This window comes from Gopherus evgoodei, chromosome 1, assembly GCF_007399415.2.
Source record: "Gopherus evgoodei ecotype Sinaloan lineage chromosome 1, rGopEvg1_v1.p, whole genome shotgun sequence".
In the NCBI taxonomy this organism is placed as follows: domain Eukaryota; kingdom Metazoa; phylum Chordata; order Testudines; family Testudinidae; genus Gopherus; species Gopherus evgoodei.
The window spans coordinates 217920228-217947698 of NC_044322.1; the positions used below are offsets into that span (position 1 = coordinate 217920228).

A 27471-nucleotide genomic window follows, 5' to 3' on the forward strand; every position below is an offset into this window, starting at 1 on the left:
TAAGTCCACAAATGTTTCCTGTTCATTTAGTGTAACCTTGGATTGAACTCTGCACAGGAACACTCACGCAGATACACAAAGGGCGGGCTCTGATCCCTGTTGGATCAGTTGGCTGTGCAATGGAATGTGAAATATAATTATCATGCTATGTGTACTAAATTAGATTTTTGATGTGCAATTATCTGGTCCTCAGTGATCCCAGGGTTAACTCCTCCCTCCGCTTGCTCAACTACTCAGGAAAAGGGCTCTAACCCAGTGGGGGGCAAACTACAGCCCGCAGGCCACATGTGGCCTGCAGGACCCTTTCCTCTGGCCCCTGAGCTCCTGCCAGGGAGCAGGGTCGGGACAGGCTTATGGAGAAGGCAGCCCAACTCCCCGGCAGCACGGTGAGTGGGGCAAAGGCTAGTCCTTGGCCCATCTCCTTCTGCTCTCCTCCCTTCCCTGCCTCCCTCGTAATCACAGTTCCCCCAGTGCCTGAGCAGCGTGGCTCCAGCTCCAGCTGGGCGACATAGCTATAGTGCCACCTGACCTGCTGCTCCAGGGTGGAGTGGTCAGGGGCGGGGAGCAAGGGGAGTTCTGAGAGAGGGGCGGTCAAGGAGCCTGCTGCTGGGGACAGGGGCAGAGCAAGCCAGGGCCCCCCATCCATCCCAAGCATGCTTGGCCCCTGTCCCCAGCAGCCAAGCCCAGACGGGGAGCGAGCCCTGCCTGACTGCCAGGGAGAGCAGCCAAACGAGCAGGGGAAACGCACAGGGAAAGGACTGAACCCCCTTTCCCCCATCCCACAGGTAACATGGGACAGGGAGAGAAGAGTGGGTAGGATAGGGGGACCCAGGGGGGTGGGAAGCTGGGGGGATTGGATAGGGGATGGGCATCTTGGGCGAAGGTCAGGGAGCAGTGAGCAGGCGTGTCTGGATAGGATGTGGGAGTCCTGGGGGGGAGTTGAGGATGGGGAGCAAGGGGGGTTGGATGGGGGTTCAGGGGAGCTGGATAGGGGGGCAGGCCATGCTTCACTGGGGAAGCATAGCCTCCCCCAGCCTTCCCTACCTGGCCCTCCATACAATTTCTTATCCGATGTGGCCCTAGGGCCCAAAAGTTTGCCCACCCCTGCTCTAAACCATCAAGAGATAGGCAGATAATGAGGGTAAGCATATACAGCTGAAATTTTTAAGAAGATCTGAAAGGTGCTAAAGGGCCAGATTCAAAAATAGAGAAGGAAAGAATAAGTGCAATTGCAGAAACAGGAATGCCAAGCTAGGATTCAAAACAACAATGTTCCTCCCCAAAATAATTAAGAAAAATAAAAAATGGGGGGGTTACCCCAATCTCCATCTTGAGAATTAAAGATGGTGTCCCTGTCTAGTCACAGCTTAACTGGCTATTCATTCCCTGTGAGAGATACTAGAGTCTTCATCTGAGCATTTGGGATCTCAGTCCACTTGCCAGATGAGCCTGGCATGTCTCTGCCCCACTGACAGCCGTCATTCAACCTGCCCAAGTGTCTCTTCAGTCTCCAGCAGGAACACATCTCAAATGTGCCACCTGTGTATCTTCTTGGCAAGTGGCAGAACTCTTTCTGGCACCTGCTCATTAAACTTCACAACATACACACAGTAATCCTAGGCGCAGATGACTGATCTCTGCTTTAATGGCTGGAGGTGGATTCCCAGAGGATGTGTTTTATTTGGGTGCACATGTGTTGCAGGGCAGACAGCTCTCCATATTGCCGCAGTGAATCAGAACATTAATCTGGTGAAGGCTTTGCTCAAGAAGGGGGCCAATATCTCCAGCCCACGGGCCACTGGACTCTTCTTCAGGCGCAGCACCCATAACCTTATCTACTTTGGTATGGCCCTGTCTGCAGACTGGGTTTCTTCTCCTCTATTCTAGAGGATTGGGTGATGGAGGGAGTGTGGGGAAAGCTTGTACTGATGCTGACTGTGCTATACCCACTCTAGATAAATACAGGGCTCTGCTCTCCAGGGCTGTCAGTTACACATTTTTTATCAGGCACTTCAATTCAATTTGAACACAAATCATCCTAGCAGCAGGGGCCGCTCCAGGCACCAGTGCACCAAGTGCATGCCTGGAGCAGCAAACCACAGGGGGGACCCTCTGAGGGCAGCAGTCAGGCAGCCTTTTCTGCGGGAGGCCCACCAGTCCCGCAGTTTTGGCGGCAATTCGGCAGTGAGTATGCCTAAGGGGCGGGACTGGTAGACATCACGCAGAAACACCGCTGAAGGCTGCCTGGCTACCATGCTTGGGGTGGCAAAAAACACAGAACCGCCCCTGCCTAGCAGCAATTCTCTCACCTGTCAACTAGATAACAGTGTCCCTTCTAAGATTCTAGGTCTCCCCTAGCTGTGACCCATTCTGTCATCTTGACATTTTTTTTTGGCGGTGGGGGGAGGGGAATGTTTTTCACTCAGTAGTATGACTTTTTTGAGGTGTGGGATTTTTTGAACTTCTGGGTAACTCTCTTCCCTTCCCATGCATAGTTTCCCATACATGTCTCTGTCTGGCGTGTGTGCTTATTTCCTTGTGGTCCAAGTCTTATTTTCCCTCTGATTCTTCCTCTTCAGGGGAGCATGTTCTATCATTTGCTGCCTGCATGGGGAGTGAGGAGATCGTCCGGTTGCTCATTGAAAATGGAGCTGACATCAGAGCACAAGACTCTCTGGGTAAGAGTTCTGCACGGGCCAAGTGACTCTCTGGCCAGGTTCTACCAACCTTACGCACACTGAGCAGTTACTTTACTCCAGATGCAGCTCCTGGTAGGGTGCTAGGAAAATGTAAGAAGATGTTAATGTTATCAATCAATTATATGCTCCTTAGTTTTGTTAATCAAGAATTATTTTTAATGCATATCAGCCGCTCTAGTCTGTATGATGTCGTGTGATCCTTACATTACTTCCTCCATAGGGAACACTATTCTCCACATCCTGGTTCTCCAGCCCAACAAGACTTTTGCCTGTCAGATGTACAACCTGATTCTCTCCTATGACAAGAGCGATGAGAGTCTGGGAACCTTGGACTCAATTCCAAACAATGAGGGGCTCACTCCATTCAAATTGGCTGGAGTGGAAGGCAACACTGTGGTGAGTTCATGCACAACACAGTTAGCTCTTCACAGGAGAAGGCTTTCAGAAATGGGTAGCTCAAGTGTTCTCTGTCTAAGGTGACTGGCATCCAGGTAGCTTATTAATTGTGTAGAAAAGGAATATCAAGTCTTGTCTTCCTTCCTTTGCTGGGTTTCTTCAAGGACATGGAGGACCAGGGAACTTCTCTCCTTTCTCTCCATTACCTAGGCTTCATTACTCTTGATTTCATACATTTAGTAGTTCTACAGTCAGCCACAGTCTTCCAAGAAAAACAATGTAGACAGGAACTGAATTTCTAATATAAAAACTAGGGCTGTCAAGCGATTAAAAAAAATTGCACTGTTAAACAATAATAGAATACCATTTATTTAAATGTTTGTGGATGTTTTCTTCATTTTTAAATGTATTGATTTCAATTATAACACAGAATACAAAGTGTACGGTGCTCACTTTATATTATTATTTTTATGACAAATATTTGCACTGTAAAAAATAAAAGAAATAGTATTTTTCAATTCACTTAATACAAGTACTGCAGTGCAGTCTCTTTATCATGAATGTTGAACTTACAAATGTATGTACCAAAAAACCTGCATTCAAAAATAAAACAATGTGAAACTTTAGAGCCTACAAGCCCACTCACTCTTATTTCAGTCAATGGCTCAGACAAACAAGTCTGGTTACAATTTACAGGAGATAATGCTGCCTGCTTCTTGTTCAGACACTTGAAAGTGTGAACAGGCATTCACATGGCACTGTTGTAGCTGGCGGGTCACAAGATATTTATGATGCGCTAATGATTCATATGTCCCTTCATGCTTTGACCACCATTCCAAGGGACATGCGTCCATGCTGAGAATGGGTTCTGCTCGATAATGATCCAAAGTAGAGTGGACCGACACATTCATTTTCACATCTGAGTCAGCAGAAAGTTGATTTTCTTTTTTGGTGGTTCAGGTTGTGTAATTTCTGCATCTGAATGTTGCTTTTAAGAGTTCTGAAAGCATGTCCCACAGCTTGTCCCTCTCAGATTTTGGACAGCACTTTAGATTCTTAAACCTTGGATCCAGTGCTTTAGCTATCTCTAGAAATCTCACGTTGGTATCTTCTTTGCATTTTGTCAAATCTGCTGTGAAAGTGGTCTTAAAATGAACATGTGCTGGGTAATCATGCGAGATTGCTATAACATGAAATATATGGCAGAATGCAGGTAAAACAGACCAGGAGATATACAATACTCCCCCAAGAAGTTCAGTCACAAACTTAATTAACACGTTAATTTTTTAATTATCATCATCAGCATGGAAGCATGTCCTCTGGAATGGTGGCCTAAGCATGAAGGGGCATACAAATGTTTAGCATATCTGGCACGTAGATATCTTGCAATGTCAGCTCCAAAGTGCCATGCGAACGCCTGTTCTCACATTCGAGTGACATTGTAAATAAGAAACGGGTACCTCCCCTGTAGCTCCCTTGGCTGTGGTTCCCCGTCCCTGGCCAATGAAAGCTGCGGGGGGCAAGGTCTGGAGGCAAGGACAATGCACAGGGGGCTGCAGGGACGTGGTGCCTGCCCTTCTGAGAGCGGTGCAGGGCCCACGGCACCACAAGGGCAATCCTGTGGGCCAGATCCAAAGCCTAGATGGAACTGTGTGAAATATTTGTGACAAAAGGTGAAACTGCTAGAACTTGTGGGGGAGAGGGGTTAATTTTTAAAAAAAAAAAATCTTACAAATGAACACATTTCATCCCCAAAATTTCCTTTTTTGTGATTTCATTTTTGCTTGAAGGTGCTAAAAATGACACCTGAGCGAGGTGAGGCTTCAGTACTGTGTGTGGGGCAGATAGTTGGATGTAGAGTTTGTTAATGCAGCAACAGCCATTTTGTCAATGTCACAGAAAAGCAAACCATTGAAAGATGTGAAAACTGCAAAAAGACCCAGTGCCAAATTTTAGCCCAGAACTTGTTTTAATCAATTTGGCATATGTATACTGTGAGTTGCATGAATTCTTGGGCATTGACTGATTCCGTACCATTCCTTTCCTTGCTCCTCAGATGTTTCAGCACCTCATGCAGAAGCGAAAGCACACTCTGTGGACGTTTGGGCCCGTGACTTCTGTCCTCTATGACCTCACAGAAATTGACTCCTGGGGTGAAGATCAGTCCTTTCTGGAGCTTGTTGTCTCAACCAAGAAGAGAGAGGTATACTGGGAGTTCAGAGTCTCTGTACAGAATGTGTTTGTTATGAAAAGAGAAATCCAGCTGGACTCTGAAAGTTCCAGCTGTGCAGCTATTCCATATAGTCCACGAGGTCTGGCACTTCTTGCCCATTTGAGACAGGGAGCAAGTGAAATGCAGCAAACCCTTTGTGACACAGTAAATATGATTCTATACAGCAGTTACACCATAAACTTGCAGTTTGAGAGTATGATTTAAAGAATGTTGCCTTAGGCCCTGTGCCATGTTCAATATGCTCAAGGCTGCTAATGCTACAGGAAGCGATGTTGCAGATTCATCAGAAGGTGCTCTCTGATCCTGTAGTCTCAAAGACATAAATAAGAAGTATTCTGTGCTGCTGCAATACTCCTTGCCTATATCAAGGGGTGTTGTGAGCGTTTCCTTAATGGTTATTGAGGTGCTTTGAGATCCTGGGATGGAAGGTGCTTTAGAAATGCAAAGCTTGATTATTCAGTCCCTCATTAACTAACATTCCAAATTAACTTCTGAAACAAAAATGGGTAAGACCCATCCAGGTTTGATGTTGGGGAAAAAAAGATACCCGCCAATAACAGGTTTCCTTACAGAGAAAACAAAAACATCTTCAAAGCTCAATTAGTGTCCTAAAGTATGAATTGTAATGACATCAATAAACAATGAGCTAGACCTTCTAATATATGGAAAATATCAATAGATACTGACATTATAAGAAGGGGAAACAAATCCAGCACATTGTTAGTTATGTTATGTAATTACCAGACCACAAAACTCTAGAAACACTTATGAAATAGATAGTCCTAGATCAAAAATTATTGATGCCGTTTCCAGCTACTAGAAGCCCTGGGAAAATATGCTGACCTCACTATGGTTTTTTTTATATATTCAGAATCCCTTAAATCCCTGCATGTCTTGGAATCTGTGAGCATTTAAAGGACAGTATACATTATGAAACAGATCTGTAAAAACTACCTGAGAGCCAGTCCAGGAGACTAATTCAAACATTTAAAATAAATTCTGATGACTCCCTCTCTTCCAAAGACATGCATGCATTTGCAGATCTGGAATTCTTGGTGCCATGAGCTAAATAATGTCGAGAAAGCTATTTTCCCAAATAGAGGCTCATACTATGCAATAACTCTCTCCCAAACACTGAAAATTACATTTTTTGTCAGAATCTGCACTAGCAGACTATTCCTTCTTTTTCTATCCCATACATATATGGATCATACTGTTAAAGTACTATTTCCCATGCACCCACTTTTGGTCTGCTGTAACTCCATTATTATAAGTTACTTGCGCTGCAGTAGTATCTCGAGACTCCAACTGAGATCAGGGCCCTATTGTGCAATACACTGTACAAATACATAGTAAGAGATAATCCTTGTCCTTTCACAGTTTAAAAGGACAAGAATGGGAGAAATGTTTATGTCTGGGAGCTAAGGCACAGAGAGATTACAGGTAAAATTTCAAAAACCACTTAAATCTCATTTGAAAATGGGTCTTAGGCTCTTAAATCACTTAGGTGCTTTTGACAATTTTGCACTAAATGCATTGTCCAAGATCTCAGAGGAAGTCAGTAGCAGATCCTGCACTTACACTCAGTTCAATGGGATATAGACATCAGTTGAGTTACCTTTGGTATACATTGATGTGAGAAGAGAATCAGGCCCTGGGCAAGGGAGAGGGGGGTCAGGAGAAGCTAAGTCTCCTCATTTTAGACTCCCTTATATTCATTTAGGTTCAGCTCCGTACTAGGCTTACAGAATCCTCACCTCTGCTACCATAACGGGACTAGTTCAATATCAGTGATACACTGCCATCATTTTAGGCTACCAGAGTTGCTTTAATGAAGCTTATTATAGATTGTTTTCAAGATAAAAGCCCGTATTCAGGTGAATATTTATAGTGTGTATGAAATAGAAATCATTCTATGGACTGTGACTACACTGCTGTTTATACTCGTGCTGGCCTGAGGTGAGTTAGTGTGTATGCAAACAGGGAAATAACACCCCTAGCTCAGAGTGCAGATGCATGCTTAAAGTTCCCTCATGCCCTTTGATCTACCTCTCTTTCAAAGTGGAGTAGACCACAGTACACTAAGGAACTTTTAGTGCACGGTACAGGTACAGGGTCCATATACCCAGTCAGCGCGCTGTAGATTTACAGCCCAGCTTCCAACACACTTAACTCATCATCTAGACAAGCCCTTAGATTCACACCTACTTATCAGCATGTAACTTAGCTATGCACACCCCCGCCACAGCACCCACCAGGTCTAAGCGAGTCTAAGCTGGAGTGATGTAAGGGTTTGAAGAGGAGTCTAGCAGGAGAAACAAATCTAGGGTATTGTAAGAATGTGTAGTTTAAAGTAGCCTGTCAGCCATTAATTTAATTTACACCTTTTTCCTGCTTCCGGGTACATAAGCTGCCCAAACTTGGACTCCCCTGTGCACCTGTAAATAGATTTTGGGCAGTCTGAACTTGAGTGTAAGGGCATCTACCTTATACTTCTGAATTTGGCCCCATATGTCTCCAAGTATCTCATACAAAATTCTCAGGCTTAGAGCAGACACCTAGGACTTGGTGCAGCTGAGGCCAGTGGGTGTCGGCAACAAATGTACAGATTGTGTAAAATATAATATAATATTTTATTGGCCTGAGAATCTTTGCTGTCCATTGCTAATCAAATCTGGAAAGATTTACCTGTTTCTTGCCCCTAAAAGTATCTGATGCCAGGGATTCCTGTATTTCAGGATGTATAGAAATGTATCATGATCCTAAATCTTTGAGAATCATAGAACAATGATAGATGTCATTGTCTTACTGTCTCTGCAAGGAACTGTCATAACTCAGACTAATTCTAAATGAGTTAGAAATCTGCCATCCATCCTCCTTCTTGGAGAAAGAACTCATTTACCTTCAGTGGTAAACCTACTGTGAACTCTTGGAAACATAAATTGTTTGCCAGTGAACTTGTTAACATGGCCAACTCTTTTTGAGAGCAAACAAATAAATTCTCTGAGGTTCATTTTTTTATATGTGGATAACTTTCAAGTGAAATAACATCATATACTGACTTCTGCGGAAGCAGCATGCAGCTGGCTTTGACTTTTGCTTTAGCATGTTATGACTGACGTCTGTATAAACTCTTTCACTGGCCCTCTGAAGGAGACTTTGATCCACGATAAACAATCAGCTACGTATCCAGTTCTGCCTTTGAATACATGAGTGTACTTTCTACTGAAGTCAATGGGCATTACATTCACATATGGGAGAGAAAAACTGATCCCCAAGGCCCATCTGGAATAAACCAGCATAATTCCATTTACTTCAGTTGAGCTATACTGATTTACACCTGCTTAAGATCAGGACCTACACTGAAGAGAATTGGACTGTGTGTCAATCTTTTGGCTTTGTTTTTCAGTTCAAATATATAAAATATCTCCTTTCTATGGGCCATGTCTATGAAGTCAGACAGTCTGTCTGTATCGTCCTTTAAAAACTTTTAACCAACTGTACAATTCTAGAGCAGGGGCACAATTCTCTAACAAATATTATATATTGGTAAAGAAATTCTGTAGAACATGTCTCATTCTCTGCTACATTGGACAGCACATTTAAAGACATTTCTATAGAATCCTATTGTCTCATGCATTTTAAATTCTATGAGCTTTTCCCATAAGAGTATATTCCAGAATGTTCCTATGAAAGAAATGTCTATAATTCAAAATCTTTTCAAAAGGACATATTAAGTATTGATTACTGAAAAGCTGTAATTGATTTTCTCAGTCTGATCCTATGGCAGATCTATGAAACTTTTTTCTTTTCATTCTGTAGTTACAGGCTTGATTTCAGTTTTATAATAGCCTGGAGGTGCATTATTATTGTTGTGGGAAAAAACTCACATATGAAAACTAAAAAAACAGTGTAGTGTTATTTTTATTCTTGCAGTTAAAACCTCAATAAAAAAATGGCCATACATTTATAGGATTATTTTATATCTATGAAGTCCTTGGCTGGTGAATAAACAAGCCAAACCCTTTGTATAGTTATCATTTGTTTCTCTTGTTTTCTCTGGACTATTTTTCTTTTGCTGTGTTTCCCAGTCAGCTGTCTTCCAGCATTCTCCCTTTCTTCTCCTAAAGGAGATAGTTGGTTTAATGCCAACAAAATCTTTGAGGAGAGGACTTTAGAAATCTACTAAGGCAAGACTCAAACCTGCTCCTTTGCAGGAGGATCTTCATCCAATGGGATCCACTGGAAATTCTGTTTTTGAAATCCTAAAAATGTAAAGGTGGCCAGGGGGAGAGAATATGATCACAATATATTCTTATTTCCATTTCTCCATGCCCTCATTCCTAATACATCCTTCATAGCCATTGCAGAAATCCTTTTTTCAAGTGCTATTTCAAATGGCACAAATAGACAGAAATTATTCCCTGGAGTCAACTATCCTACATGCTGATGGACTTTTCCCCATTAGCAAATGTTGACTGAAGATCAGGGTCAACATCACCCCATTTATAGTAATAAAAACAATGTTGGACCCTTCTAGAACACTTCCCATCTGAGGAGCTCTGCACCTGTTGGAAATATTAGAGAATTAAGGGCCAGGTATTCAAAAGAGCTCAGCAGCAAACAGTTCCTCTGTACTCTATTCTGTGTAATTTAAGTTCTTATAGTACCTTCATCATTATTATATGTGAATGCCTGTCAATAATGCATTAATCAAGGGGACAAATGTTTGTCACATTTGATTCATTCTCTCTCAAACCCCTGAGAGGTAGAGAAGTGTGTGTGCAGTGGAGTGTTTAGTTCTGGTAGAATTTTGTTTTTTACAATGTGTACACTGTTCTGTGTTTGTGTTAGAGAAGGCAGGTTGAAGAAGTGCACCTGGCACTTGGAAAAGATGATGTTGAGGTTGTGATGGTCCTTGGTTCTTGTGGAAGTTCATTCCACAGTCTGGGACCAAACTCCAGGAAAATTCTGTCTCCTGTGCAGATGAGCTTTACCCTGATGGTAGAAAGTTCCATTGTGCCTGAAGAGCAGGGCTGTTGAGCATGGTCTTCATCCTGGAACATTAGTCTATCTCAGGGGTAGGCAACCTATGGCACACGTGCCAAAGGCGGCACTCGAGCTGATTTTCAGTGGCACTCACACTGCCCGGGTCCTGGCCACCAGTCCAGGAGACTCTGCATTTTAATTTAATTTTAAATGAAGCTTCTTAAACATTTAAAAAACCTTATTTATGCTGCATATAACAATAGTTTAATTATATATTACAGACTTATAGAAAGAGACTTTCTAAAAACGTTAAAATGTATGACTGGCACTCGAAACCTTAAATTACAGTGAATAAATTAAGACTCGGCACACCACTTCTGAAAGGTTGCCAACCTCTGGTCTATCTTCTAAGGATGAGTGACCTGAAGAGAAGGACCAAGACCTTGAATTTGATTCATGATTCTATGGGAAGCCAGAGTGGAAAACAGGCCTCATATGCTCACAGTAACCTGTGCTGCTGAGGAGATGCACTGCAGTGTTCTCAGTGGTAGCTGTTGGGTGATTAGCACATTTGAAAATTTGACCTCTTCATTTAGGGGCTTAAAGAGGAGTTAAGCAATTCTGAAGCTCTGGCTGCAAGCCTCTCAAACCACCAATGTCCAGTAAGTTAAAAGAAGTATCTACCCACTTTACAGAGGAGAAAAAGTGGCAGAGACATTAAGGGCAGAATTTTTCAGCCTTGGTGACAAGTTTTCCACAGATGCTGAATTCCCTGAACTCCAAGAGACAAGGTGGACCAACTTCTCTTAGTGAGAGAGAAAAGATATTACCTCAGCACCCTTTTCTCTCTGATATCCTGGGACTGACACAGCTGCAATTACACTGCACGCAACTCCAAGTGACGTCAATAGAAGCACCTTTGGAAAACATATCATTTATTTAGGTGCCTAAGTTTAGACACTATCTGAAAACTGACTTAAGTGACTTACACAAGATCACTTGAGAAATCTGTGCCAGTACTGGAAATAGAACCCAATGTTCTGACTTCCAGTCCTTTCCTTTAATGGCTAGATTATGTTTTTCACAATGAAAGGTATCTTATCTCTTATATAACACAGGTTACCTTTAGCTTTAATTGAATCAGTCTTCAAAACAACTTCCAATCACAGGAAAAGAAGATTCACAAACTTAAACTAGTTTTGTGCACCCTATGAACCTCCAGAACTGTTCGCAAGGTTCAAAAACCACTGACATCGTGAGGTTAACCCATCCCTATTGTATACACATCATACAGTGTGTAAAATGACTCATAAAAGAGGTAGAGATCTTTCTAGATGGAAGAGATCATAAAAATTAGATTTATTATCATTTTCAAGAATACAGTTTCTTTTTTGCAGTGCCTTACACCCCCACCGATTTTATAGGGGTCATTCAATCAGTGCAGAAATATATCCACCTCTGGGCTAGAACCCAGTAGTAAGTTAGCACTACAGAGCAACACATCAGGATAGTAAGTGCCCAACACACACACATACACACTCTTCCTCCCTCTCTCCCTCTTAATGAATAAAACCAGAGTGCAAGGGTGTTCCCTATTTTCTTAGCACTTTGTCCAACAGTCTTATGGACAGCTAGGCTCGTGCAACTTGACCGAAGAATTCGCTTGTGTATGAGATGAATGTAGTGTCCTCATGCTGAGATGCCCTTGGAGAAATTAGCTTATGTTAATGTCCTTCCAGGAACTAGTGTAGAGAGTGCCCATAAACCAATGTCTCTCACAGCAAATAACTGATCGCTCTCTCTCTCTCTCTCTCTCTCTCAGGCCCGTCAGATTTTAGACCTGACACCTGTGAAGGAGCTGGTGAGCCTGAAGTGGAATATGTATGGACATCCCTATTTCTGTTTCCTGGCCTTGTTCTACGTGCTGTACATGATTTGCTTTACCATGTGCTGTGTTTACCGACCTCTGAAAGCTCGATCAGAAAACAAAACAAATGACAGAGACAACACCATCTATGTCCAGAAAATGCTGCAGGTGCATTATGTATGGGGATTGGAGGGCCACATGGGTAGGGTTGGGGGCATCAGTCCAACCTATCAGGGAAATCCTACTGTCCCTTGACCTCAGTGGCTGCAGCTATACCTTCTTTCATTTACTCACCCCATACTCTTTTTCAGGGAGGGAATAGTAGTTGGGGAAATTCTCTGTGTCCTAGTGTCTTAGGTGCTCAGCCTGGACCTGGATGGCTCTTGTGGCCTCTCCAGACACTATAGTGTTCCCCTGTACCAGTCAGTAGCCCTTCTTTTTCTCCTTTCAGGAATCCTATGTAACATATGAGGATGAACTCAGGCTGGTCGGGGAGCTGATCACAGTAATTGGAGCTGTAGTGATATTGATCCTGGAGGTAAGGGCAACAGTGTGAGCAATACAGCCCTGGATTCTAATCAAGAGAGCTCTTAAGCTAAACAGAGACTGGCCTGTGTTGGTGACTCAGTAGGGGTCATTCTTTGAACCCTAGTGCCTCAGCAGGGTCCTATGGAGCAGTATGTTACTGGAAGTGCCATCTATCAGATAAGACCTGAAACTGAAGTTGTGACCACTTGGCAGTAAGGATTTCAGGAACTTCAGAGGAGAGTTAGGGTGTTGTTCCCGTTGTTTTGGCAAAATGTAGCTCCATCTGGATCTGGGATGTTTGTGTAATGCTCTGTGCTCTTAAACAGCTTCCATGTTCCTCCCCATATCCAGGACAATTAGCTGTAAGATCAATGGATGAACAGAACTCTATGTAGACTGGGAATTATCGTTCTGATCATCTCCTTGGGCATAATCCATCTGATCCCCAAACTTAACAGAGTGTTCCCCTTAGATTCCAGATATCCTTAGAGTTGGAGCCACCAAGTACTTCGGACAAACCATCCTGGGAGGACCATTCCACGTCATCATGTGAGGTTCCACCTCTCCAAATCTCATAAATAGCTTGTCTCTCATTTTCTATCCAGCTGTCCTTTACCTTGTCATTAGACCTGCTCTCTCTCCTCTTCTGGGTGTTGCTTTTCTTTGCTTCTTTCTCTTTCTGCATCAGTTTATGTGCATCAGAAAGATAGAGAGAGAGAGATAGAGATATGCCTGACAGCCAGGCAAGTGAGCAAGCACAAATGAGCGTACATTTTAGCCAGTTTTCATCTACAAGTGGGACAGAGTGTACCTGTGTGTGAACACAAAAGAAAGAAGGCTGGTGTGATTCCCATGCTTATCCTCCTGGCTCTCCCTCTTCCTCTACAGCATCACCTATGCCTGTATGATCCTGGTGACCATGGTGATGCGTCTCACCAGCACCACTGGAGAGGTGGTTCCCATGTCCTTTGCCCTGGTGCTGGGCTGGTGCAACGTCATGTACTTCGCACGAGGCTTTCAGATGCTGGGACCCTTCACCATCATGATTCAGAAGGTAAGGACAACACAGCCTTGTTACACAGAGACTGATCCCAATACACAAATCCAGACAGGGGAAACCAGAAGAGCAGACTTCTTCCAACAGGATTTATATTAGAACTTGAGAATGAGGTCTTTTCTATGACAGGAAGAACTCAGGCCTTTTCCACTGGACACAGGTGTTAGCCATAAGGGCATTCTGATGCTTCTTTCTTCAACATACCTGTAACATCAGATGTATTTAGTATCACACAATGAGAAGGGGGAAAGGTCTTTGGCTTGGTGGGAAAGTCAGGTCTCATGGCATCTACACCTATCTCTTTGCTCTGCAGATGATATTTGGAGATCTCATGCGCTTCTGTTGGCTCATGGCGGTGGTGATACTTGGCTTTTCATCAGGTAAGACCATAATTTGTAAACCAGGCTGTGTTCCCTCTGCTGTCTCTCCATGTCTTATCTGGGTAATTCAGCCTAGCATCACCTTGCTCTCTTTGAGAGAGCCAGCTAGGGCTGTGACAACACATGGCTTCTATTTCTACTCCTGGGGGAATTCTGCATCACTGCTCGCATGGAGAATTAATATCTGCCATAGATTTCTTTGTTTTCCCACAGAAAAATGACTTTCTGATGGGGAAGCAAAGGGAAAATGCAAGAGGGGCCATGCGCCCCTCACTTGCAGCATGAGCACGTTGTTTCATGTGCCTCGAGCAGCCAGCAGAGAGATAAATCACTGTGAGGGGTCAGGGCTAGGGACACTCCAGCTGGTGCCAGGTCAGACCCACTCCCCATCTGCCCAGCCCCCATGTTTCTATAGTGAGATTCCCTATATCCAGACCCTCTGCCAAGCCTCACCCTGTGCATCTGGAGCCCCCCTGCACCTGAACCTCCATCCCCATCAAGCCCCACCCTCCCACACCTAGCTCTCGGGACACCTGGACCAGTGATTCCTATCCTGCACTAGGATCAGCTGTTTGTCCCAGCTGGGCTGAGGGTGGGGGAGGAGCATATTTTCCCTGCATGGAGGAACTGGGGCCAGAGCAGTAAGCAGTAAGACCCACCCCAAGAAACCTCCCGCAGCTCTGTTCCCTCGCCCCCTCGCTTTCTGGCTCCATCACTCCTCAGCCACCAGGGGAGGGATCACTACGGAGAGCTGCCCCTCTGTCCACTCAACACCTGTGCATTTGGAGGCCCCCAAACTCAGACCCCCCTTGCTGAGCCTCACCCCCGGAACCTAGCTCCCCCTGCATCTGAAACCCTCCTTCTTGCAAACAGACCCCCACCCCCACATCAAACCATGCCTCACCAACCCCCCACACCTGGATCCTCCCTGCCAAGCCCCACCTGCCAGCATTTGGCCCCTTCCTGCTAAGCCCCACCCCCCTGCATTCAGACTTCCACCTGTGCACCCAGACCACCCCCTGCTGAGTCCCCTTCACTTAAGCCCCCTCCCCAATGAGCCTCACCCCCCATGCACCTGGACCACCCTGATGAGTCCCCCTACACACACCTGGACCCCCATCCCACTGAGCTCCAACGAGCTGCACCCAGACCCCCACCCCACCAAGCTGCACTCACCCAGCACCTAACCCCCCTGTCAAGCTCCAACCAACTTCACCTGGATCCCCCCTGCAGAGTCCTATTGCCCCTGCACCTGGAACACCCCCACTCTTGCCCCCCCCCACGAGCTCCTGTGCATCCAGATCTCCCTACATCCAGGTTGCCCCACACAGAACCCTCCCACCCTGCACCTGGATTCCTCCACACTAAGCCCCTTCACACTTGGATCCTGCTGGGTTGAGCCTGCCTGCCCCCATCTGATGCACCTGGTGTGGAGGGGCAAGGCCCCGGGAATGTTTCTAGGGCAGGTCCATCCCTTGCACTGTGTCAGGGTCGGGTGCAGCCTCGTCATCAAGTGCATGTCCTGAGGGTGGTGGGGGTTGCAGGATGATCTCCCACCTCTGTGCAGCCAGTGGCCTGTACTCCCCACTGCCACACTGGAGCCTCCACATTTATTTGTGGACAAATACAATTTGCAGAATTTTAAAATATTGTGCACAGAGTTTTTATTTTTTTGGCACAGAATTTTTAATTTTTTTTGGTGCAGAATTTCCTCAGGAGTGTATTTCTGTGGTAAATGATGCTAGAACTTTCCCCAGCGTGGCCTTCTGCTATGTCACAGCTTGTTTATTATTAATTGCTTATATTACTGTAAAGCCCAAAGGCCTCAGTCAGGAATTAACTCCCATCATGCGGGGAGTTGCACACACAGATAAATATAGTCCCTGTCCAGAAGATCTTACACTCCAATAATCTCCATTCTAATCCCACCCCTCAGATTCTCTGTTGCTGACCACAGTGCATTATTCCTATTGTAATTTTCTCTCTCTTCCTTTCCTTGTACCCTTCCAGCCTTTTACATAATCTTCCAGACAGAGAATCCCACAGAGCTGGGCCAGTTCTACAGCTATCCCATGTCTCTGTTCACCACCTTTGAGCTCTTCCTCACCATCATTGACGGGCCTGCCAACTACAGCGTGGACTTGCCCTTCATGTACAGTGTGGTGTACTTTGCCTTTGCCGTCATCGCCACCCTCCTCATGCTCAACCTGCTCATCGCCATGATGGGCGACACCCACTGGCGCGTGGCCCACGAGCGGGATGAGCTTTGGAGAGCACAGGTGAGGGCTCTGTTGTGTTAGGCCAGGCAATGGAGAAATCTTTCCGGTACAGAATGAGGAGAGTTGTCCCTGGTGGAAGTGCTGATAAGTGCAGCTAATTGCTCCTGTGGTGCAAAGAAGCATGACCACATCACTCCCATCCTTACACAGCTCCATGGGGTTGGCCTCCCATTCATTTCAAGATCCAGTTTAACTCATTTTAACTCACCACCACCTTGATAGGCCTGCTCCAGCCTATCTGTCTCCTGTCTTATTCCTTCTGCATATCAAGCACCATCTTTTCTGTCCTTTCACATAGTATGGGCACTCTCGGTGTGAGAGCCTTCTCCTCTGCAGCTCTTGACATCTGGACCAGCCTTTCTGTCTCTTTGTGCCCTATCCACACCTCCATATCATTTCAAGCCACCATTCAGAAACATGTTTATCCTCTCTTGTCCATTCCAACCCCTTTATATTCCTCACTCACTGACACTCCTCATAGATTCACAGATTCCAATGCCAGAAGGGACATTGTGATCCTCTAGTCTGACCTTTCGTAGAACACAGACCATAGAACTTCCCTTAAATAATTCCTAAAGCAGATCCTTTAGGAAAAAAAAAACAAAACCATCCAGTCTTGATTTAAAAATTGTGAGTGATGGAGAATCCACCATGACCCTTGATAAATCGTTACAATGGTTAATTACTCTCCCTATTAGAAACGTACATCTCATTTCCAAGTTGAATTTGTTTCACTTCAATTTCCAGCCCTTAGATCATGTTATACCTTTCTCTGCTACCTCCTGCCTTTCCAAGACAGACCAGAAAGTTTAATGGTTGACTTTCCTGATGTTGCAGGGTATTAAGTTCCTGATGGTAACTGGACACTCACCCTGCTCATGGCTGTAATATTTGCATAACCACAGTGGCATGTCCTATAGACTGTACACTGACTGGCTTATTCCCTGCCACCATGTGTAAGGGGAAAGAACATTCTGTTTTCTGTTGTTTGAAGATGGTCCATGGTTTGCTTAACCCTTGGTGAAATTAAAGGAAAAATAGTGAGCAACCCTTCAGTAGATAGGATAGAGATGCTGCCTCTCCTTTCTTTAGTACTTCTACACTCTTCTCATGGAGGTGTTGTCAATGATTTTCAAAGTGAGGTTTTTCAGATAGTGCTTTGGGTTGTTGTTTTTTTTACTTTCCTCTGTCATTTTTATTTGGGAAGGTTGTTGCCACCACTGTAATGCTGGAACGGAAACTTCCACGATGCCTCTGGCCTCGCTCTGGGATCTGTGGACGGGAGTATGGAATGGGGAACAGGTGGTATCTTAGGTGAGTCACCCTCTCTGATATGTTCTTTGTGGATGTGCATGTGTGTACATACTAGAGATGGTCACAAAATGGATTTTCCATCCTCTGAAAAATTTCAAGATTTCAAAAAAATGTTCAAACTGAATCAGGACCAAAAACCAAAATTTTGACATTTTTCATGAAACAAAATTTAAAAAAACATTCATTTCAGGTCAATTTAAACAAATTGTTTTGATAAATGTGAAATGTTTTGCTTATCTTTTGACCTCTTTATTATTTTTTATATTAAATTCCATAAATTTCAAAACAAAAAGTAATTTCAACATGAAAAATTGAAACTTTTCATCCCTGGAATGTCAAAATGGGACACTTGGACATGTTCACAAAAACAGATTTCCATTTTTTCCCCCCAAAAAATGATGTGTTGTTGAAATCAATAGGACTTTGCTAAAAAAAATAAAAAATCATTTTAATCGAAACAGCATTTTCCCACGAAAAGCTGATCTGACTAAAATTTTCTGACCAGCTGTAGCAGGGAATTGGACTAGATGACCTCCTGAGGTCTCTTCCAACCCTCGTCTTCTATGATTCACCCACATATGAGAGAATTGCATGTAAGTGTGCAGCACAGAGAAAGAGAAGGGGACAGCGTAACAATGCAAGGAATGAGATTGGGACTAGCTGGCTCCGGTGGCTCAGGGAATGGTCCATGAAGCCATTCCACCATACAGATTCCAACCTGATTTAGGACAGAGCTGGCTAAGCAAACAGAGGCAATTCAAATGCCACTCAATGTGAAATGAGTTGATGTGTTCAGTCCAGCTCTTCATAGATAGATACTCATATCCCTGACAGTCTCAACAGAGAGGCCAAGGCCCTGAGTGGTTTACAGAGCCTGAATTCTTCTTTTTCTCCCACATGCCACCAAGTATGCAGAGCATTTTTGGGGGTGTTGTGTATGGCTGGGGAAGCTTGTCCCTGTGCATTAGATCAGTGGTTCTCAACCAGAGGTCTGGGGCTCCTGGGGGGCAACGAGCAGGTTTCAGGGGGTCCACCAAGCAGGACCAGTGTTAGACTTGCTGGGGTCCAGGGCAAAAAAGCCGAACTCCCACTGCAGGGGTCTGAAACCTGGGATACTGAGCTCCGCCATCTGGGACTGAAGCAGAAGCCTGAACAACTTAGCTTCATAGTGCCCCTGTGGCATGGGGACCTGGGCAATTGCCCTACTTGCTACCCCTTAATGCTGGCCCTGGCTTTTATATACGGAAAACCAGTTATTGTGGCACAGGTGGGCTGTGGAGTTTTTATAGCATATTTAGGAGGGCCTCAAAAAGAAAAAGGTTGAGAACTCTGCATTAGATAAGCAGAAGGCTTCAGTCTCTGGGCCTGTCAGCCTACTAGTTTTCACCGGCACTGAAATGCACCTCAAATATTTCCAAAACAGGACAAGAGTAATAGAAAGGGGCATTTGGACAGAACCCTGGGGTCTAATATGAGCCCACAGTGTCAAGTTACTATGTTGGACTGGCTAAGCAGCAGTTCTGCAGAGAAGGATCTGGGGATTACAGGGGTTGAGAAGCTGGATATGAGTCAGCAGTGTGCCCTTGTTGCCAAAAAGGCCAACAACATATTGGGCTGTATTAGTAGGAGCATTGCCAGCAGATTGAGGGAAGTGATTATTCCCCTCTATTTGGCACTGGTGAGGCCACACCTGAAGTATTGTGTCCAGTTTTGGTCCCCCCACTACAGAAGAGATGTGGACAAATTTGGAGAGTCCAGCAGAGGGCAACACAAATGATTAGGGGGCTGGGGCACCTGACTTACAAGGAGAGAATGAGGGAACTGAGGTTATTTAGTCTGAAGAAGAGAAGAGTGAGGGGGGATTTGATAGCAGCCTTCAACTACCTGAAGGGGGGTTCCAAAGAGGATGGAGCTCGGCTGTTCTCAGTGGTGACAGATGACAGAACAAGAAGCAATGGTCTCAAGTTGAAGTGGGAGAGGTCTAGGTTGGATATTAGGAAACACTATTTCAGTAGAAGGGTGGTGAAGCACTGGAATGGATTACTTAGGGAGGTGGTGGAATGTCCCTCCTTAGAGGTTTTTAAGATCCGGCTTGACAAAGCTGTGGCTGGGATAATTTAGTTGGTGTTGGTCTTGCTTTGAGCAGGGGATTGGACTAGATGATCTCCTGAGGTTTCTTCCAACCCTAATCTTCTATGATTCTATGTTGTGTTTCCAAAATAGAAAGTATTCAGCAGGGAGTGGACCCAAGGCATAAAATTTGGACCAAATTCCAACAACCACCCTCAAAGTTGCTTTGGTCCAGAATTTTGGTTTAAGTCCTATACTAAGGTTTCTATGTAACTTGTTTCTTTTGGTTTGGATAACATCAGGCCTGATTCTTCTCTCACATCTCTGGTTTTATTCCTGATTCTTACCACTGTGAGAAGAGAATAAGACCAATGTCTGGATTTATCCTTTCACACGTCTGTGTTTTGTGGATCAGGCCCCAAGGGGGAGCCATTGCACTATTCAATGGGGCTCTCAGCAGGTTTCAGCAGATGGATGCTTGTGGATGTCAAGCCTGCTGGAGACAATGAGCAGCTTAGCTATACAGTGTCACTGATGGGCAACAGCTTACAGCTGAGAATGCTGTGTAGCCCATCCACCCAGCCCTTTCCCCGCACACATGTGTACACCACACTTCCCAGGTGCTCCCCTCAAGGGGAGAATGGTGCTGACACACTCCAATCATGTGTGCAGTCCTACTGTATACCTGTTACCAACACACAGTATGGCAGAGCACTGCCCTTAGAGAGACAGCAGCAAGCTAAGCAGAGAAGGAAGGTTCTTGGGTGGAATAAAAGAGGGGAAGTGGATCAGAAGGGGTGAGCTACAGGTGCAAAGCGCAGCGCAATGGGAAGAGTGTCTTTCCCAGGGACTCAGCTTGGAGAATCACAGGGAAAGGCAAATTATCAAGATCAGAAGAGACGAACTAGCAATTGGAAAGGGGAAGTAGATGTGGGGTCAAGTGGAGCAAGTTCACCAAGAATTCGCAGTTGATCATAGGGGAAGGGGAAGGTGCGGTTAGGAAATCAGTGAAGGGGAGAGAGAACTGGAGAGCGGGAAGGAAACAATGCCAGTGAAGGTTTTGGGACAGTGGGGAGAATGGAAGCTAGTGGAGGTGGTGGGTCTCCTTCAATAGTGTGTGTGTGTTTGTGTGTGTGTGAGAGAGAGAGAGAGAGAGAATAGGAGGAAGCTAAAGGAGCTCTACTTGTGAGTAGTTCCCCTATGGATGTGCTAAGCCGTGTGCTGGGTGTGGTGTTGGGAGAGGCCTACTTGGTGGAACTGATAGTGATTGTTGAGAAGCTGGGATGTTTTCAGGGCCAGATTAACTTTTTATGGGCCAGGCACCAAACATATTTGTGGGCGCCCATGGAGGCAATGGAGCATGGCATGGGGAAGTCAGTCCCCAGAGTAAGGGGCCAGCCAGAGGCAGTGCGGCCTGGCATGGCAGGGGCAGTCCCACTCTTCTCACTGCCAAAGCCAAGGCACTATTTACAAACTGGCAGTTGCCAGACACACAGTGGCCTGCCTGTCCCTGTGCTGCCAGCATGCCCTTTCCCCTCAGGGGCAGGCCCATGACACACCACACAGCTCCTCCCTGCCACTTAACACCCCTTGACTCCCTATGTCCAGTGCCCCCCCAGACCTACCCACAAATACACAGCGCCCTGCACAACACCACTCCTGCCCACAGCCCCACCACAACTGCCCAGCACCCCCCACAAAACCCCCACTGTCTAGTGACCCAACACACAGATCTTCCCTGACCCTTCATAGCCCAGCCCCCTTCCCCGACCTCCAAGAGACCCACTCCCCCACACCCTGCCTCTTGGGAGGCGGCCTGCTGGGAGGCGACTGTCTGCTGGGCTGAGCTGGCAGCACAGCCAGGGCTAGTCCCAGGGCAGGGAATCATTCCAGCCCCTCTGGAGTGGCGTGATAAACCAGGCCAGGTCCTGCCCTGGCCAGGCTCCCTCAAGACGCACTTGCCTGGACGGGCCCAGCCAAGCCCCCCACATTGTCTTTTTGACCCACCTCCGCCACCTGACTGAGACTGGCCAGGCTTCTGCACCAGTCCCAGGCGGCTCAGCTCCGGGGAGACAGGTGGGGACCCATAGGTGGTAGGAAGCAGAGACTGCCAGGAGCCGGACGTGCACTGGGGTCCGGCCAGGGGGCTGAGAGGAGCAGGAGGTGGGGCCAGGGGGCAGAGAGGAGCCTTCTGCCAGCCGGAAGGCAGGTCGAGAGGAGCAAGTGGTGGGTGGGGGGAGACAGCGGGGTCTCAGGTCTCAGTGCAAATAGAGCAGGCCGGGGGCCCTTCTGAGCATGGGCCACTGGAGCCATTGTAAACCCATAACTGGATGTTTCTGGTGTATTCAACTTCTTCTCACCTTTCTACAGGGTAGAGGACAGGGTTGATCCCAACAAGCAAAAGATGCATCGTTACACAGAAGCATTTAAGACCCAGGATAAGGAGGACTTTGACAAACACTCAGAGAAGCTGAATGGTGAGTTCCCCTACAAGAAGGACCTAGCACCAGTTGCTCCTTCAGTGTCCCGGAGCACATCCCAGAGCAGTTCCCACCGTGGCTGGGAGATCCTGAGGCGTACCACCTTCAGACAACTTCAAGGGGAAGTCAACCATGCCATGGAAGAGGAGGAGGTCTACCATGTCTGAGACACATCTCTCCTGACTCCACAATGTGGATGCCCTTTGCTGAAGCATCCAGGTGCTAGTGAAAACTCCAGTATGGACACCACACTCCATAGCTATTAAGAGCTCTCCAGATGCAACAGGAATACTCCATGCTGCAGGATGGACACGGTGTCCAAGTCTCCTCTCCCCCTCTTCCATGTGCCCTTGTTGCTGTGTTGGGTAGGAGCTGAGTTGAGGAGTTTGGTGTTTGTCCAGCTCTGTAACTCTCTACAGAAACAGACAGAAAAATGTTCCAGCACTGAGGTTTCATCCATTTACAGGAAATCCTGACCACAGTGCACCTATGAATTGATCAGTAACTTCTCTCTCGCCCTCTGATACCTGGTATCTTCCTTCCCTTGGTCCCACAAAGACCACAGTGTTTTCTGAATTGAGGAAAGCTGACTTGGGAGATTTTTTTGATACAGAACTGAAAACAATATTTAAACTCAGGAAACTAGTAGCTGCTGACACTGCAGTGATTAAAGGGACAGTCCCCGTACAGCTGGCATTCAAGAGGCTGCCAGATGTTCCTCCCTCAAGAAAGACAAACCTCTATTTACTGGCATTTTCCACACTGCTACTTTAGGAGGGTCTGAGTGTTTTTCTGCCATATGAATGCACTTTAATTGTATTTGCTACAGAAATTTGATTCTTGGTTTCCTAAGGATATGTCACGCATTCTGTGCTGGGACTTTTATCCTGTTTAAAGAGGGTGCAGAGGCTGGTGAGATGACTCCCTAAGGAGATCCCAGGTGAATTGATCCTGAGCCATATTTCCTATGGAAAAGTAGAAGTCTCTGGCTCATGGTCTGATATCTACCTGCCATCTGTTATCTTTGCTGTGTTGAGACTGTAGGCTGTTTGGTCCCTGCCTTCATTGAGACCAGTGGTGTAGCTTTGAGCCTGCTGTGGTGAGGCACATCTGCTGCAGCTCACCCTGTGCTATGTCACGAGGGGAAGGGGGAGTTATATGGCCACTGTCAATCGACCGGGGAAGCAAGTGCAGGGTGAGACACAGTGGGAAGTATTGCGAGGCAACTTGGAAACAAGTCTTGTCTCTTTTAACAACATACAATGATGCCTGGTCCACAATGACTCTGATTCATCCACACAGTCCCCCACTCCAGATTCAGTGCTTTTTCACCTCTTCCTTTAGTTCTCTGCCAGGACGTCCCTTCAGGATAATGACTACAGGGAAGAAATGAGGTGCCCTTTTGAAGGGCCTCATGCCCTCAGCAACTCACAGTATAATCCCAATTGCAGAATTAAGTTGAGTGCAACTTGTAGCCTGACATTTCCTCTTTAGCAGGCCCTGTGAGACAAGCTCTGTGTCTAAGGGAGATCCAAAGGTAGCTTGCGTGCATTAGACACTACCACTGTAACAAGCCATCCTTTACTGCTCCTTGGCATCCAGAACCAAGGAGTGAAGGACCAGAAACTAGTGGCTTTCTTATTACTGATGTTATTCCCACCCTTCAAAGCAACTATCCCCTGCATGGGACTGCTGCAGACTCTAGTGTCATATCAAGATGCATGGCCTTTGAGGTTATGTGCATTTTATTAAATGTACTATTTTCCCCCTACTTGAATGTGTGCTTGAGCCCTAAGGAGGGGATTTTTCCCCTTGGGTTAAGATGAATACTTATATTAGATACACTGTGATTAACTGAAGTCATGTGAGTTGGTCTTTTTTTTATCCTATACTCCCAGCCCCTCCTGTTTAACCACAAGAATTTGCACTAAATGTTTATGGAAATGGGAAATACGTGATTTTGCACATTTACCAAAACTGTGAATTGCTGCTGTGATAATAATTTAATTTCTGTAATCAATGGAGGAGAGAAGGGAAAGGGTTGGTAGAGTTTTTCTTCATCTTTCCAAATCTGCCTGTGCTCTTCAACCAGTTGGAAATCTGACTGAGACACAATTAAGATGGAACACCATGAGGTCATTTTTACCTAGCGATTCCCTAATGTGATTAGCTCTATTTGCAGATCAAAAAATGATTGTTCTAAGTGTCAGCAAAACACACACCGAGTCTGAAAATCCAGCTGTGCATTTTCTGTCTCTGGTGTCACCATAATCACACTTTAAACTTTTAGTGCCAGTATCTCTCCTCAGGCCTGCACAATTTCATTAAAGCCATTGGGATTGTGCAGGTGTAAATGAGAGTAGACTCCAGTTGGCCCTGTGTGTTCATACAGACTCACTAGCCAAAACAGGTGCCCTAGGGAAAAGACAAGTGAGATCAGTAGGTGTAAAACCTCTATGAATTGTTGTTCCTGTTACTTTTAAATTCTGTACATAAAATGGGGTTGAAATGTAGACCAATGTGATTGGCTCTGCTGTTTTTCAGTATGACATGAACTGGAGCTACTTTGCCTCATCATATCTTCCAATTCATAATCTCCTTCCTCCTTTCTTACATCAGAAACTTGCAAAGAAAGGCAGAGGGAAATATAATATGGAGGTCTGAGAAGCTTTTGTAAAATACACAAAGGATACTATGAAGGAGCAAAGAATCTTTTTTTTTTAAATGTCCTTATGTATGTTACTAATCATAACAACTTACAAATCTTTTACAAATTTCAAAATCTAACTACTTTTTTGCCATTCCTGCTGTTTTTATTGACTTTAATTTGCAGTTCACATAGATTGAACGGGAAGTCTAGACCTGCCAACTTCATTCTGTCTCCTGTAACTGGGAAATGCTATTGCATTTGGGCTTCCAACAGAGCAAGGGAACATTCACATTTAAAAAACCAAACATCCTTAATTATTTTCACTTCATGCAAATGGTTTGGTTCAAATTAGATTTTGAGAGTTAGTGAAACTTCTTAAAATAACAAGCCCTACATTTTGAACCTAAATATCTTTACGATATATCTAAGTAAGCAAGTATAAGATCCCAGTCAGTCATCAGATATGTATAGAATTTAAAATGAAAGATACTTGTAATTTTAAAAAGAATTGTAAAATAATATCCTCAGTCCCTTAGCTGTCCAGCTGTGGGCTCAGCATTTGGTATGAGGAGAAATGCCTGATAACCAGAACTTACATGGAAGTTGATGGAACTTTGGCTATTAATGGCAATAGGAATAAGGTTGGGTCCCAATAGCTTTAGGGGCCCAGACCAGCCATAAGCTGAGCTCCTCATAGGGGTTGGTGAGTGCCCTGAACTTCTGTTCACTTCAGTGCTCAGTTGAATTAAACTGACATTCTTGCAATGACATCAAGTCTCTGGGCAGGCTGAGAATCTTACATGGGAAAGACACCTATTAATTTTAATTGTGATCAGGCCCTAAAACAAGATTCTAATATAGTAAGGATGATTTTTTTTTTCCAAATGCAATTTTAAGTCCTCTCATTATTATTTAACCAATTTGGGTCTTAAAAAGGGTTTTATATGCCTGTATTTTTTTAAAAAAATGTTCCCATGATCTGTTTTTTGGAACTACCTTTTGTTTTCATTTAAAGTATGATTTTTATGGTGACTCTGTAACAATGTTATTCTGTGTTTCATGGTCTGTGTTGCTGATTCAGTTTTCAGTCAAAAAGTTCTTCTAGCTGGCAACTCTACAAACTATACAAGGGTTTTGAAAATCCAGCTGTGCTTTTTCTATGTCTTTCCTATTTATCATTCATAAAGCTTCCACAATCATAATCCTGCTAAGTACTCTATTGATGATGAGTGAGGCATGCTCCCTCTCCCATAGCTTTATTGGCTCTGCAGAATTAAAAACTTGTTTGGGTTAGGAAAACCAGCAGATATGATGCAGATCAAGGGCCAAATACATTGGGTAAGAAGGTGCCTCGTTTATACTAAAACTTTTGGGACCAAAACTGCACATTTGTACTGTATTCTCTTCTACCTCTGTAAACATGGATTAAAATTTACACTGATGTAATTTGGGCCCAAGACTTTGAAATGTGGAACTGCTGATCATTATTGCTTTAATACTCAGTTTGTTTTCGTCCAGTGTTTTTATCATTTCAGAACAGACCTTCCTCTTTCCCCACCTCTGCCAACAGGTGACTTCAAACAATCTTTAATTGCTATTGAACAACATCAAGATTTTAAGATCTTTTCTTGTATCTGGAAAATTAGTAGATCTGAAAATGTCTCTGAGATGAAATGGATGAACTGATTTGATCTGATTTGGATTAAGAAAATTTTGTTCAATATAAAAATTTTAAGATTAAGCATGTGCGGGCTTTGTGTGTGTTTTTGTTTGTTTGACTAAGAATAATAACTTATGGCAGTTCTTGTGATTGTCCCCACATTAGCCACTCATCAGCCACTGAGAGTACTAGACTTTACTTGAGTATATTATATGTTTCTAGTTGTTTTTACGATCCTAAGCCACCCTCTTCCCCCCATTAAAAAAACAATTACAGTGCATTTTAGAAAATTCTTGCTTCAAACGGTAACTGTAAAGGATTCAAATAATCATCACCAGAAGATAACATCAAGGTCCCTTATTTCCTTGATTTTGGAATAACTGAATGGGGACGGGACCATATTTTCCTCTCTGTTTGTGTATGTATATGTATACGCATGCTCATGCATGTGCAGCAAGTGGTGCAATGGGACACACAAATGGTCATACTGAGTCAGACCAAAGGTCCATCTAGCCCAGTATTCTGTCTTCTGACAGTGGCCAATGCCAGGCGCCCCAGAGGGAATGAACAGAACAGGTAATCACCAAGTGATCCATCCCCTGTTGCCTCATTCCCAGATTCTGGCAAACTGGCTAGGGACATCCTGGGGGGAACATTTGCAAAGTTAGGTCCTAATCCGGCAAATCTTTGTGGAACTCAGCCCCCCTTCCCATTGAAGGACGTTCAGCAGGCCTCAGCCCTAAGTGAACCAGATCCTGTTCTCACTGAAGTTATTAGTAAAATTCCCATTGATTTAAATGGAAGCAGAATTGGGTCCTTGTACTGATACTTGCTTATTCTTCTGTTTCCACTATTTATTTAGGTTTATG

General features: G+C 44.8%; 1 protein-coding gene across 2 annotated transcripts in view; it reads left to right on the forward strand.

Annotated features, from left to right (window-relative positions):
• Window positions 1-26762, forward strand: part of LOC115636498 (transient receptor potential cation channel subfamily V member 6-like) — a 44590-nt gene extending 17828 nt beyond the window's left edge. For both annotated transcript variants that reach the window (XM_030536650.1, XM_030536659.1), the window contains 12 exons: window positions 1703-1843; window positions 2580-2678; window positions 2920-3095; window positions 5152-5298; window positions 12140-12352; window positions 12636-12722; window positions 13185-13261; window positions 13601-13766; window positions 14083-14149; window positions 16160-16428; window positions 17636-17742; window positions 22183-26762. In XM_030536650.1, coding sequence (XP_030392510.1) covers window positions 1703-1843; window positions 2580-2678; window positions 2920-3095; window positions 5152-5298; window positions 12140-12352; window positions 12636-12722; window positions 13185-13261; window positions 13601-13766; window positions 14083-14149; window positions 16160-16428; window positions 17636-17742; window positions 22183-22459 — 1826 coding nt within the window. In that variant the 3' untranslated portion in view covers window positions 22460-26762. The remainder of the gene's footprint in view (window positions 1-1702; window positions 1844-2579; window positions 2679-2919; window positions 3096-5151; window positions 5299-12139; window positions 12353-12635; window positions 12723-13184; window positions 13262-13600; window positions 13767-14082; window positions 14150-16159; window positions 16429-17635; window positions 17743-22182) is intronic.
• Window positions 26763-27471: the final 709 nt, after the last annotated feature.